The 14,100-nt window shown below is 31.6% G+C and overlaps 1 protein-coding gene across 1 annotated transcript; it reads right to left on the bottom strand.

Annotated features, from left to right (window-relative positions):
* Positions 1–6,012: 6,012 nt before the first annotated feature.
* Positions 6,013–8,504, bottom strand: LOC130962819 (uncharacterized). The gene is made up of 3 exons (XM_057888985.1): positions 6,731–8,504; positions 6,242–6,613; positions 6,013–6,152 (listed from the first exon to the last, which is right to left on the bottom strand). The coding sequence occupies exons 1-3, from the start codon at positions 8,502–8,504 to the stop codon at positions 6,013–6,015; spliced, it is 2,286 nt and encodes a 761-aa protein (XP_057744968.1).
* Between the last annotated feature and the right edge of the window lie 5,596 nt (positions 8,505–14,100).

Below are 14,100 nucleotides of genomic sequence, written 5' to 3'. Positions count from 1 at the left end.
ATGAAGTTATTTTCATATTAAAAATATTAAAATTAACAGAATATTTTTTTTAAAAAATATATAGTTAAAGATCTAATTAGGTTCTTAATTATAAATACCTTTAATTTGTAAAAATATATTCAGTTAATTTTAACATCTTTTACATTAAAAAAAATCTAATTACAAAATTAAAAGTAGTATAAGAACTCAATTGAAAAAAAAAATATAAGAATTTTTAATTATAAACTTGATAAAACTATAGAGACCAATAGATTAATTAAACAAAAAAATGCACTCTTTAACCATGATGTTAATACAAATCGTACGATTTGATTCGTTTCTTAGTTAGTTACCTAGCATATATATAGTCTCTTTCTGCTCTTTCTTTCTTTTTCTCATTTTCTTTCTCTCATTTTGTCCTTTTAATTTTTAAATCTATAAAGGTACAAGAGAGGGGGATTGAATTGTGTTTTAAATCATTTTCACAATTTGAAACAAAAACATAGGATATTTTTTAAGTCTTTGGACTTTTATATAGTGAAAATGTATGGCATATTCAATCAAAATGCTTTTTCTTTTCAACGGATGTTGACGCAATATAATTTCTGCATAGTATTCTGAATATCAAAGTGAAAAAATTTGTCTTTGCAGACTTTACAATCCACAAAATACTAGTAAGTGCATTGAGTTGTATCTCACGATAATTAACGGATTAAGCAAACAAAATCAACCGTTTAATCTAGTCAGACGATCAATTTAGGGTTTTGAACACTTCGAAACTTAAACGGCAATAAAATAAAGCAAGGCAGTGAGTAACGTAAAGATAATATAATTAAGAAAGTTAAGGTTTCGGAGATATTAAGACTTTCAGATTAATATTTTTCACTTTCCATCTTAATCATGCAAAGATACTTTTATGGCAAATCATTAGTAATCAATCGCTAATCCCTTAGCCAATTATTTAAGAAAAGAGTTGAAGAATATCCACTGATTTATAAAACTATACAATTCATAAGAATCTTTCCTAGTTGATTTTATGTAATTTATCAATCCAGTTTTAAAACTTAAGAATTATGAGAATCGTTTTTCAAGCTTAATTCAATTAATCAACTTTTTCACGAAGTTAAAAGAATTCAAATCATAGAAGAATTGTTTCCCAACACATTCAAACTCTTTAAGATGAAGAACGAAAATATTTTCTTGAAAAGATATCAATGCATAAATCAAATGTAGAAAAGCTTAAAATATTAATCTATGAAATCAACAGAGCTCCTAACCTTAACCGAGGAGAATTAGAAACTCATATTCTTCAGAAAATCCTTAAGAAAATTAAAACGATCGAAGAAGAAGAAGTCCTAAGCAAAGTGTCTGACTTCTCCTTAAATGCTCACCCTAATTTAAATTCAAATTCAAATTAAAACAAAATCAAAATCAAAACAGAATCAAATATATCTAATTAATGATTGCCTCTAGCATAACTTCCAATCTTTATCTCCTTTTAATCCTCAATTGATATGTGATTGGTGGACTTTGAGTTGAGCCTTGAATTGATGAAGAATTGGACAATTGGGTTGCTTGAATTGAGACCCCGGGAGTATTAATTAACCCACATGGTACGTAGAGTCTTCAACGTTGTATGTGAAGCTTTGTATTCCCACATCGTACGTGAGGTATTCCACGTTGTACGTGGGCTTTGACTTCTCAAATTGACACTTCTGTTGGGTTCTGGCGTTGCACGTAGAGAATTCTACGTACAATGTGAAAAATGTATTTGTGCGCGTGTGCACACTGTCCAAAATCTGCTTCTTGTGTATACGCACACACTTGTGCGTACACACACAGGCCAAGTCATACGTGAAGTTGTCCACGTACTATGTGAAATGGTGAAATGATATGTGCTTGTGCGTACGCACAGATGCCTTTTCTTCCCTCACGTAGTGGAGTTTATGTTGTACGCCCTTCACCTTTTCCTTCCAGTGATCTTTCTGTCCTTCACAGAAAGCATTCTGCTTGTCACTATTTATCACAAAGAGCTTTCTGTTTGTTGTTCTCCATCCTCCTTTTTGTTCTATTTCTTTTTGTTTTCCTTCTAAAACTTCATGTAATAAATGAATTTTAACTAATCAAAGTAATGTTCATTCTAACCTTAAATTCATTGCTTATAAACCTAATCTATTAAATCTAACATAACTTAATCAACCTAAATACGCTAATATTAAAAAACTAAACTAAATTAACTTTGAAACTGATTTAAAATTAAAATTCTAATTCTAATTCTACTCAAACCTAAAATTAAAAAAATTATCTAACAATCTCAGCAAGAATGCCTTAGCAAAATAGTCATCAACGCAACAATAAACAGAATTTACAATTCCAAACACTTTAATAACTCAAAACCTAATGTATTCAATCTAACCTAACTTAATCAACCTAAATCCACTAAGATTCGAAAACTAAACTGAACTAACTTAGAAACTGATTCAAAAGTAAAATGCTAATTCTACTCAAACCTAAACTAAATTAAACTAAAATTAAAAAAATTATCTAACAATCTCAGCAACAATTTCTTCACAAAACAGTCATCAACATAACAATTAACATAATTAGGCAATTTCAAAGACTTCAAGCATTAAAAATCTAATGCATTGAATCAAACTTAACATAATAAATCTAAATACACTAATATTGAAAAACTAAACTGAACTAACTCTGAAACTGATTTAAAATTAAAATTCTAATTCTACTCAAACCTAAACTAAATTAAACTAAAATTAAAAAAATTATCTAACAATCTCAGTAATAATTTCTCAGCAAAACAGTCATCAACGCAGTAATTAACACAATTAGATAATTTCAAATACTTCAAGCATTCAAAATCTAATGTATCGAATCAAACATAACTTAATCAACCTAAATACACTAATATTAGAAAACTAAACTGAACTAACTCTGAAATTGATTTAAAATTAAAATTCTAATTCTACTCAAACCTAAACTAAATTAAACTAAATTAAAAAAATTATCTAACAAACTCAGCAATAATTTCTCAGCAAAACAGTCATCAACACAGTAATTAACACAATTAGATAAGTCCAAATACTTCAATCATTTAAAATCTAATGTATTGAATCAAACATAACTTAATCAACCTAAATACACTAATATTAGAAAACTAAACTGAACTAACTCTGAAACTGATTTAAAATTAAAATTCTAACTCTACTCAAACTTAAACTAAATTAAACTAAATTAAAAAAATTATCTAACAATCTCAGTAATAATTTCTCAGCAAAACAGTCATCAACACAACAATTAACACCATTAGATAATTTCAAATACTTCAACTATTCCAAACCTAATGTATTGAATCTAACCTAACTTAATCAACCTAAATCCACTAAAAGTAAAAAACTAAACTGAACTAACTTCAAAACTGATTCATAATTAATATTGAAATTCTACTCAAACCTAAACTACATTAAACTACAATTAAAAGAATTGAAAAAGAGTTGTTCAAGAATCTGTAATGAAAAACAGAACAAGAAATAAGAGAACACGTGGATGTTGCAGTGGTAGTCACCAAAATTTCTGTGACGGTGGATGGTGGTTACGGCGAAGGGGAGAAAGAGAGGGGAAGAAGGAGAAGAAAGAGGGGTATCCGTAAAGGGATGACGGCAACCCAGAGAGGGTTGGCGACGGCGGTGCTCCCGGCGGCCACAGGAGGCGACAAAGCACTGAGATAATGGTGGTGATGAGAGAGAGAGGGTGGAGATGAAGAGAGTGTATGTAAAATTTGAAATGGGGGAGACTATGTTTGCACTTTCATTTAGGATATTATTACCGTCGGATGAATCCGACTGTATCGTGTTCCGTGTTCCCCAATGCAGTGTTTCATTAAACATTGTTATCGTCAGATTGTCTCGTCAGATTTATCGTCTGTAATATTTTAGGATAATGAATTTTATGCCAAATCCGACAATTAATTTGACAAAAAATTCGCTGTTAATATCTGACGCTAAATTTAATGATAAATGACGATATTCACTATTTTTCTTGTAGTGTGAACCGAAAAAATAAAAAATAAATAATATGATAATAACAATAATAATATCTTTAACCAAACTCCACTTAAAAAAGGGACAACACATAAAATAATTAGATGCAATAAAATAAAGCATTAATGATATATAAATAATTATAACAATATATATGATAGTCACAAAAATAATTTAAAAAAATATATCTACCTTAGACTTTAATATTAATTTTTTCTCTCTCTAAATAAATCACAAAAAGAGATGGGTGACACTCTGCATTATCGACTCAATGGATTGGTTATCATTTACACAATCATAATCCTAGTAGTAGGGAAGCGGAGCCTTTATAGTTTGCTCTCCACATCGGCTCAAATCACGGGTCATGGGACTCGAACTGATCCTTTCGAACTAGTTGGTCCATTCAAAGATGGTAAAGGCCCCTTTGATTTGTTGGAGTGGATTTTTTTTTGTGAAAAAAAAAAAGTTGAATGGTGTTTAATATTAAATTTAATTTTTTATTATTTTTGTTCTTATATCTAATCTTTTATTATTTTTTTATATTTAATTTTGGTCTCAATTATAAAATTACAAGTGAGAAATTATACTTTATTCTTTTAAATGTTAAAAAAATCAAAGAGAATCCATTTTTAATTCACTCCACCTTTGTATGGAGTGAGCTAGAACTAAATTCACTGGGTCTATATAAATAAAACACATTCCATATTATTTATAACTCATTTTTATTTATGAAAAACTAATTTAATTGAACTTAATTAATAAAAATATTTAAATACGTAACATTATTTTATTAAGAAATTTTTTTTGTTATTATAAAAGGCACACCTAAATGAGTAAGATCTAAAAAAATATATGATCTCAAATTAAATAAAATATAAAATATTTTTATTATTTTACTAAAGGCATATGCCTATTGCACCAGATATAATAATCACCATTTTTATGTTTTTATTTACTTCTTTTTCTTTTTCGCCATTACACACTAACATAGGGAAAAAAATGGTATGAGGCCATGAATTTCAAGAATATTAGTATTTATGTAATTTTTTCAAAATATCAAGATCGTTTTACAAAAAAGAATTCGGAAGGAGTATTTTGTAATTATTTTTTTAAATTTAGAAATACAAAAATTGTAGAATGCAATTTTGATTTTTTTATTTTCAAATTTTAAAATACAGAAATCGCATGATGCAATTTCATTTTTTTTTAACTTTTTAAATTTTTGAAAAAAACAGGATTGCAGGGTGCAATCTGTTATTGAATTGCACGATTGGGAAATCGTACCAATCGATTTTCCTTTCTCCTGATCAGGATAGAAATTGCATGGAGCAATTTTTTCTTTCCCTGGTATATATATATATATATATGAATATGTATATTATCCCATCTCTTGCCATATTATTAGTTTATAACCAAGGTTGCGAGAACCGGACCGGTCATCGAACCGGTCAAGTGACTGGTTCAATGGTTCAATAGTTCAACCGGAGTTGAACCGTGTATATATATATATATATATATATATATATATATATATATATATATATATATATATATATATATATATATATATATGAATATGTATATTATCCCATCTCTTGCCATATTATTAGTTTATAACCAAGGTTGCGAGAACCGGACCGGTCATCGAACCGGTCAAGTGACTGGTTCAATGGTTCAATGGTTCAACCGGAGTTGAACCGTGGTTGAACCGGTTTAATTAAATATATAATAAAATTATAAAAAAAATCAAAACATAATTTTAAAAAGTTAAATGCAATAATTTTTAAACTAATAAGATTCAAAATTTAATAATTTCACAAAATAAACAATACATAATTCATCATTAAAAGGTCAAAGACAACTTCAAATGTCAAAGTTTATAACTAAAGAAATTAAAACGCACATAAATGACAAACATAATGTTTTGCAACCAAAAGAAACAATATTCAACAAATAATACTTCAACTAAACAAAGACACTAGAAGTCATAATCATCATTAAGTGTTCCGATGTCTCCATCATAAACAGGTAATCCAAAGCCAGCATCTTCAGAAATAGTATTTGAGGATTCAATTACAACATCAGGCATATCTACTTCAACTTCCATGTCTCCACCATCTAATAAAATGGAAAGAGAACGCAATAAGAAATCAATATTGATGACATGTATCTTTATGGAAGGAAACAAAGTTTGCTATGTCACTCACCATTAGGATAGGAAGGCATAGCATTATCAGTGTATATTAAACTTTCAATGCCTTCAACATCTCCATTAGTAAATTCAGGATCATCCTCATTTGCCATTACCCAAAAATCTACCGTGTTAATGCTTTGAATGTCAATTGGATCATAATTCCTCTTCTTTCGATGCAACCTAGATTGAAGGCGTAGGTTATAGGTGACATAAACAATGTCACTCAGCCTTTGATGCTCTAACCGGTTCCTCCTCTTTGAATGGATTTGTTCAAAAAGGCTCCAGTTCCTCTCACATCCAGATGAAGAAGAGGTTTGATGAAGAAGACGGACTGCCATTTTTTGCAAATTAGGAGCACTCCCACCGTGTAGCCTCCACCATTCACCTACGTAGATACAAAAATCAAATACTTTTAATGTTTATCACCCAACATATTAAAATTTGAAACTAAAGTACTAAACTGAACTTGGATATGAAATAACAAATAAGTCAAATAACTTACCAGGTTCGAGTCTTGATGCCGATCTCTTAGCACTTTCCCTCCCAAAACTTTCTTTACAATCTCGATACAGCTGTATCTCTTGCATTGCAGCAACTGAATCATCACAAAGTGTTTCAACATCAAGCAAATCAAGTAAAGATCTCAAAACATTTGCCTTCTCAACAAAACCCTCACTATAGAAAATGCTTGGATTTAAAAAGTACGCTGCCGCATGGAGATCACGCTTCAAATGCTTATCCCACCTCATTTTCAAGATACTCGTGTATGGCGTATAAGCAGCTTTTTGATTTCCGAACATTGTCTTGATAGCATTTTTTGCTCTTTGCATGCCTTCATACACGATTCCCAAAGAGGGTTTTTCATCAGCATCAACAAGCCTCAACAACTTAATAAGAGGACCAACAATTTTCACAGTGGTAACACAGTCTTGCCAAAACTTACTGTCCAAGACAATTGAACTAACAATCTTTCCATTAGCACTTTTGGATAACTTATGAGAGGTGAAATATTTGTCCACCATCAATGCCTGCAAATCTTCTTTGTGATCATATATACTTTTCAAAGTAATGAAAACAGTGGCAAAACGTGTGACTCCTGGTCGAACAATTTCTGTCCAACTTTTTCGTTTTCTAAGCCAAGACAATAAGATCATATGATTGTAGACAAACACAGTCACTTTTGAAGCACGGGAAGCAAGGTCAGCTATGTGAGGAAGACTTGCAATATCTTTCAAAATAAGATTGATACAATGGGCAGCACAAGGAGACCAAAATATATTTGGGTATTTTTCATGAATAAGTTTTCCAGCAGACACATAATTAGCAGCATTATCAGTGACCACATGCACAATGTTACTAGGCCCAACCCACTCAATAACATCAGCAAACAAATTAAACAATGCATTGGTAGTTTTTATCACATCAGAAGCATCAACAGTCTTAACAAATGACATACCAGCAGGACAATAAACTAGAAAGTTAATTAAAGTTCGTTGCCTTTGATCAGTCCACCCATCTGCCATCAGCGTACAACCAGTGCTTTTCCATGAGCTCCTATACTTTTCAACCAGCAACTGACACTCTCTCTTGAGATCAGCCAGCAAATGAACTCTCATTTCATCATATGACGGTCCCTTGAAACCAGGTCCAATTGCAGCAACACCATCCAATGCAGGTTGGAAGTAAGGTGATTGAATTGCATTGAAAGGAATACGTGCATCAACAATCCACTTGGCAAGTCCCAACTTAGCCTTGTGCACAATTTCTTTACTAGCCAAAACACTTTTCAAAGTTGGTTGAGATCCTGGAGTAGTCCTTTCTTTAAAGTAACTTCCAATTTGTGTAGCAACTACAGCTCTTCTCTTTCCTTTGTCTCCCATTGTTGTATGAACAGCAACTTGTACAGGGTTAGGCGATTCAGCCTCTTGTGCAGGTGCTTCCCCACCATAAGACTCCTCCTCAAATTTTCTTTTTTCCATCTTATTTTTTTTGTTTTCCATCAGAATCCTTTTGAATTGAAGTTCAACTTCTTCAGTGACCTTGCTACATACTTTAATTTGTCCAGGAATTTTCGCAAGATGATATTTCATCCTATATATCCCCCCTCCATTATAAGTATTCAAACAAAAGATACATGTATATTGTGCCTTATGATTCTTATCATATTTCACAGTGAAATATTCCCAAGCAGGGTCAGATTTTCCTCGAGAGGAACCTGTCTGAGATTCTTGTACAGCATTATGTTGTTGTTGTTGATCATTTTGGGACTGTTCCATCTAAATTCAGAATGCCAGCAACATACAATTTATTCACTTTATTCAACCAAGAACAGAATTTAATCAACCAAGAACACAGAACAAAAAAAACCAAAAAAATTTAATAACAGAGCAGAGTTCATTATTAACAGAGCATAGTTCATTATCCACCCTAACAACCGAAATTAACAATCAAAAATTAACAGAACAGAAATCATTATCAACCAAGAAGTCAAGAACACAGAACTTAATCAAATTATCCAACATACAACAGCCTTAATAATTTGAAGCACAGAACAAAAAAAAATAAAATTTAATAACAGAGCTTAACAACCGAGCAGGAAGCACAACCCTAAACCCTAACATCAGAAGCCTTAAACTGGTTTAACCCAGAGGCCAAAACGAACTAACCTCGAAGGAGAGAAGACGACTAGCAACGGTAAGCGAGCACGAAGCAGAGAAGACGACCAGTGATGGACGAGCGACGGTGAGCGACCCTGGAAGCAGAGAAGACGACGAGCGACGGTGACCCACGACCCGCGATTCCAGCCTCGACGCAGACAAGACGACCACCTCCGCCGTCTGCAGCTCCGATTAGGGTGGCTGTCTTCGAAACAAAGGTGAAGGGATTTTGGCTTTAGGTTAGTTTTGGAGATTTGGGGGAAAATGGGAAATGTTGAAGGGAAGGGGGAAGCAGCTTCAGATATTGGCTGTTTTAATTTTTTTTTTTTTAAGTTAATACGACGCCGTTTTCAGGGGGCTGGGAGAGAACCGGCGTTGACAAAAACCGGGCCGATTCACCCGGTTCGCCGGTTAACCACCGGTTCGGTCGGTTTTTCCACCGGTTTTTTGCATGTGTTTTCCATGTGGACCGGACCGACTAGGGGACCGGTTTCCGGTTAACCCGGTTGAACCGGCCGGTCCGGTCCGGTTCTCAGAACATTGTTTATAACATATCACCAACCTTGCAGTCATACAAAAATATTTTTGCGACATAGTCACCATTTTTGTGTTCTTACTTTTGTTTATGTTTTGTTTTTGCTGTTTTGTTTTTTTGCCTTTATTACACATTTATATAGGTTTTTTTTTTTTTGGTCAAACACACTTATATAGTCATATATATGAGGGAGGGGTCTTCTTTTTTTGGACTCTGGCCCATGCCCTAAAACCCAATTCAACCCAACCACTTACAAACCCCTGATCCATTTCTAATCTTTACACGCCTAAGCCTATCTCTTTGGTTATTGCTGCCATAGTTCTTAGAATTAAATCTGTGATCGAACGGTTATATTATTGGATCATTAGATTATTAATCGTCGGTTGAGTTGATTGACCCAGTTCTATATAAATAAAAAAATAAAAAATTTAAAATTAAAATTTAAAATATATATTTTTATTAATATTTTAAAAATATTTAACTATTCTAAAATAATATGAAACAGGAATAATAAATATTTTATTAATTTTAATCTATCATAAATATTTTTATTTTATTTTTATATTAAAATAACTATTATTTTAAAATTTTAATAATTTATTAATTAGTTTATATCTATTATACTATTATATACTACAAGTATTTATTTAAAAATAATATTAATATATATTATATAATTATAAAAAAAATAAGTGAGTTTATAATTATTATTAAATAAAAATATAATTTATTTAAGAAAGAGTGAGTTTATAACTAAAATTAAAATAAATTAAATAGAAGTAAACTATTTAATTAAAGATATCTATATTTATTTTAATTTGCATATATATTAACATAACATATGATAGCTCGGTGATAAGAAAAAATATTTTTCTCACAAAGGACAGATTCGAACTCCATCTCACACATTTTGAAAAATTTTAAATTTCAAACGGTTCGGTCGGATCAATTTTACCGAATTTCACTAGTTCTCACCGGTTTATTTTGGGTTTCACTGATTCATTTCAGTTCTACATCTTGTGTGGTCTAAAGATTGGACCGAAATAATATTAGATCCGATTCACCAAATTTTCAGTCAAATTGATCGGTCTGGTCCGGTTTTAATAACTATAATTGCTGTTACCGAACCGGTACACAAGCGATCAAGCATTAGGGAAGTTTTTTTTTATGGATAAATCACACAAATAAACTAAATGAAGATTAATATTATACCAATATTCTAAAATGAAGTGGGTTACATACGTATTCTAAAATAACTCTATCTAAATTGAATCAACTAAATTCGATTTATATTTTTTCAACGTAAATCGAATCAATTAGATTATTTTTTTATTGGTATTTTTAAAGTTAATATAAATATTAATTAGCTTAAAATGTAAATGTCAATAATCTGTATCTAGTTTATTCGATTTACTATTGATACAGATTATTGACATTTATATTTTTTAAGTTAATTGGCATTTATTTTATATTAACTTTAAATTATAAATATCAATAAAAAATATCTCTATTTGGATCAAATAAAATATAAAAAAAATCAAAATAAATAAGAATAGAAATTCAACTTTTGTGTTTTAGTTCAAATTTCAGAAATCTACATTTTTATAAACTTATAAATATAAAATGGAATATTAAGTGATTTCAAAAAAAATTATTAAAACTCATCATTTGAATCATTATCATCTAAAAAATTATTATTGGGACTTTCGATGTTAAAAAAACTAATATAAAATATAGTCCTTCAAAATGGCATAGTAGTTAAAACTTAAATTTTTTCAGAATCAGAAGTAATAAATAGCTCTACAATATATAATGACTAACTATATTTATATAATATGTAATTTGAGGAATAATTAAAATATACTATATCGATTAAATTATTATTTAATTTGAAGCATAAATTTTATACTTAATTTTAATAAAGTTGATTCGAATTATTATTGATAAAGCAAAAATAGAATTTAGTTAATTTAATTTATGTAGAATTATTTTAGGATATACATATAACCTATTTTATTTTAGGAGATTGGTGCAATATTGATCCTGGTTTGCTTTATTTGTGTGATTCAATGTTTTGAAAACCGGTTCGAATCGGCCGATCGAACCGGTCGAACCAGAAACCGTTAGCAAATACGGTTCGAACAGAAAACAAAACCATCAAATTCAAAAATCGTAGTTGGACCGTCGAATCGGCCGGAAATCGGTCGGTCAAATCGAACCGTGACTCGGCCGATTTTTTAATTTTGCCAAAAAACGCACGCGTTTTGATTTTGCCAAAAGGTGAACCCTAGCACTCTTTCACGCACACACCCACACTGCAGAGAGCCACTCTCGAGCCTCCCCTCCAGCCCTCCACTCTGACCTCTCGCTTTCACCACGTCCAGTCTCCACCGCGAGCTTCCAGCGCAACCTCCGTCCAGCCACGGCCTCCGTCGCAAGGTCCTTGGAAGTCACTCACTATCAAAAGTTCCTTTCAGCCAGCTTTTCGTTCGCGTAGACAGCTTTCCTTTCAGCCGTCAAAATCGCAGCCACCGCCAGTGCCAGTTGCCGTCGCGCAGTCTTCTCGCCGGTGCCAGATCTGTTCGACCCTTCCACCCCAGCCATTGTCGCTGTCGTCGCCAGCTCTGCACTCTTCCCTGTCTTCCACTAACCCTAGGTATACATTTTGTTTTTTGTAATAATAATTGTTGAAGCATTGATTTATTGTTGGTTCTAAATCTTGCTGTTGATTGCTTGAAGCATGATTAATTGTTGAAGCATTGATTAATTGTTGGTTCTAAAGTCTAAACCTAGCTGTTGATTGCTTGAAGTATGATTAATTGTTGAAGCTGATTGCTTGAAGCATGATTAAATGATTAATTATTGAAGCTGATTGCTTGAAGCAGGATTAATTGTTGAAGCATTGATTAATTTTTTGTTCTAAACTCTAAACCTTGCTGTTAATTGCTTGAAGCATGATTAATTGTTGAAGCATTGATAATTGATTAGTTGTTGGGTGCTAAACCTTAATAATTAACATTTTTGCTTAATTAGATCCATATATATGCACACACCGCACACGCAAGCTAAGATTGAAGTATTTATAGTTTTATGTATGTGTGTGCAGGGTTGCTTGCAATTATCCACACGAGAACATAACATTCAAGATAGATGAGAATAGTAGCAACCCTAATTACTTGGCATTCGTGATTTGGTATCAACAGGGAATTAGAGACATAACTACTGTCCAGCTTTGTGAGGTATACTATATATATACACATTCTCCTACTTCTAAATTATTCTGCTGAATCAAGCAATTATTGTCAAGAGTAGTTGAAATTTGAGTCTTCAACATCTTACACTAATGCTACTATCCTATGTAATGAAATAGTGGTTATTGTTGTGACTCAAAAAATTATTTTTCATCATATATATTGCATTGGAATCACTAAATAGACACCCTCACAAAAACCATTACTGAAAACTCTTTACTGTGTTATATATATGTATATAAGAATTAAGTTCCTAGTATATAACTAATATGTATAAAACATTATTGAACAATTAGTCAGTAATATTTAAAAATGTTGGTTAAAAATATTGTATTAGACTATTAAACTAAAGGCATTAAACTGTTGACTAAAAGTGTTAGCTAATATGAATTAAAATTGTTGACTCCTAGACTTCTTTCATTGTGGATGGTACTAGCAGCTAGTATTATTGATCTACATATAACTATTATGCGACTGAAAATTTTGAGTGCAAGCTACTAGATCGGAGCCATGGTACAGTGTGGAGTAGCACCTGCGGCATTGATGGCATTGATTAATTGATTAGTGTTCATGAGAGCATGCATGTTCAATAACCATTATAGAGTTTCCATATCACCTGCATATTTGTTGTCTGCATATGTTGTAATATGAAATGAAATTTTGGCATGAGACAACTTTGGATGTCTGGTGCCATTGATTTTTATGGCTCTGTTTGGTGATGTCCGTTTTAGATGCATGAACAAGAACCTTGGATGATATTTTTTCGCAGAATGTATTTATATATTTTTTTATTTTATTATAAAACGGTTTTTTCAGTTTAATCACAGTCAAACTGGTTGAACTTATAAACCAGTGAACCAGTAGCTAGAGCGGTTCGATGACCGGTTTGGTTTTCAAAACCTTGGTATGATTTACACTTCTTTTATCTTCTGTATACCAACCTCTTGCCGGGTCGAACCTAGATAAACGTTGCAAATACGATCACCACCTGAGCTATTGTGGGCCTTCGGCCTTGTTTATGTCCTTTATTTTCAAAGCCATGAGAAAAAAAAAAGGCGAAGAAGCTTAACACATACATACCCATAGTAAAGATGGCCACATGTACAACAAAAAAAATATGGCCACTAACACAACCTGGTTTGTTTTTATGATTTTAGTATGAGGGTTATCATCTTCAAGAATGTTTCAATTCAGTATTGGAAGTTGGAAGTTGGAACTCTCCACCTCTGCTTAGCAATTTAGTTTTCGACGATGTAATTCGGACATCCTGGTCGCGGAGAGATTCTATCATGTAGTTTTGTTGTTTTATCCAAAAAAAAAAAGACATATAAGTTATTATTTTAGTCAAATCTGTTATTAGTAATGCTTTTATATGAACTTAAATTTTAATTTCACATTCTTAATTCGTTTTTTAATATTTATATGTAAT

The sequence above is a fragment of the Arachis stenosperma genome, chromosome 2 (genome assembly GCF_014773155.1).
Source record: "Arachis stenosperma cultivar V10309 chromosome 2, arast.V10309.gnm1.PFL2, whole genome shotgun sequence".
Lineage (NCBI taxonomy): Eukaryota > Viridiplantae > Streptophyta > Magnoliopsida > Fabales > Fabaceae > Arachis > Arachis stenosperma.
The sequence above is the reverse complement of the archived record's forward strand: the minus strand, read 5'-3'. Positions and strand labels throughout refer to the sequence as shown.

What these genes read in the sequence shown, in the direction of transcription:
- LOC130962819 (XM_057888985.1), bottom strand. Translation starts at nt 8,504, where the DNA reads ATGGAACAGTCCCAAAATGATCAACAACAACAACATAATGCTGTACAA. An exon ending in GGCATCAAGACTCGAACCTG is followed by an intron (nt 6,614 to 6,730) that starts GTAAGTTATTTG and finishes GTATCTACGTAG; the next exon opens with GTGAATGGTGGAGGCTACAC. An exon ending in TATGCCTTCCTATCCTAATG is followed by an intron (nt 6,153 to 6,241) that starts GTGAGTGACATA and finishes CCATTTTATTAG; the next exon opens with ATGGTGGAGACATGGAAGTT.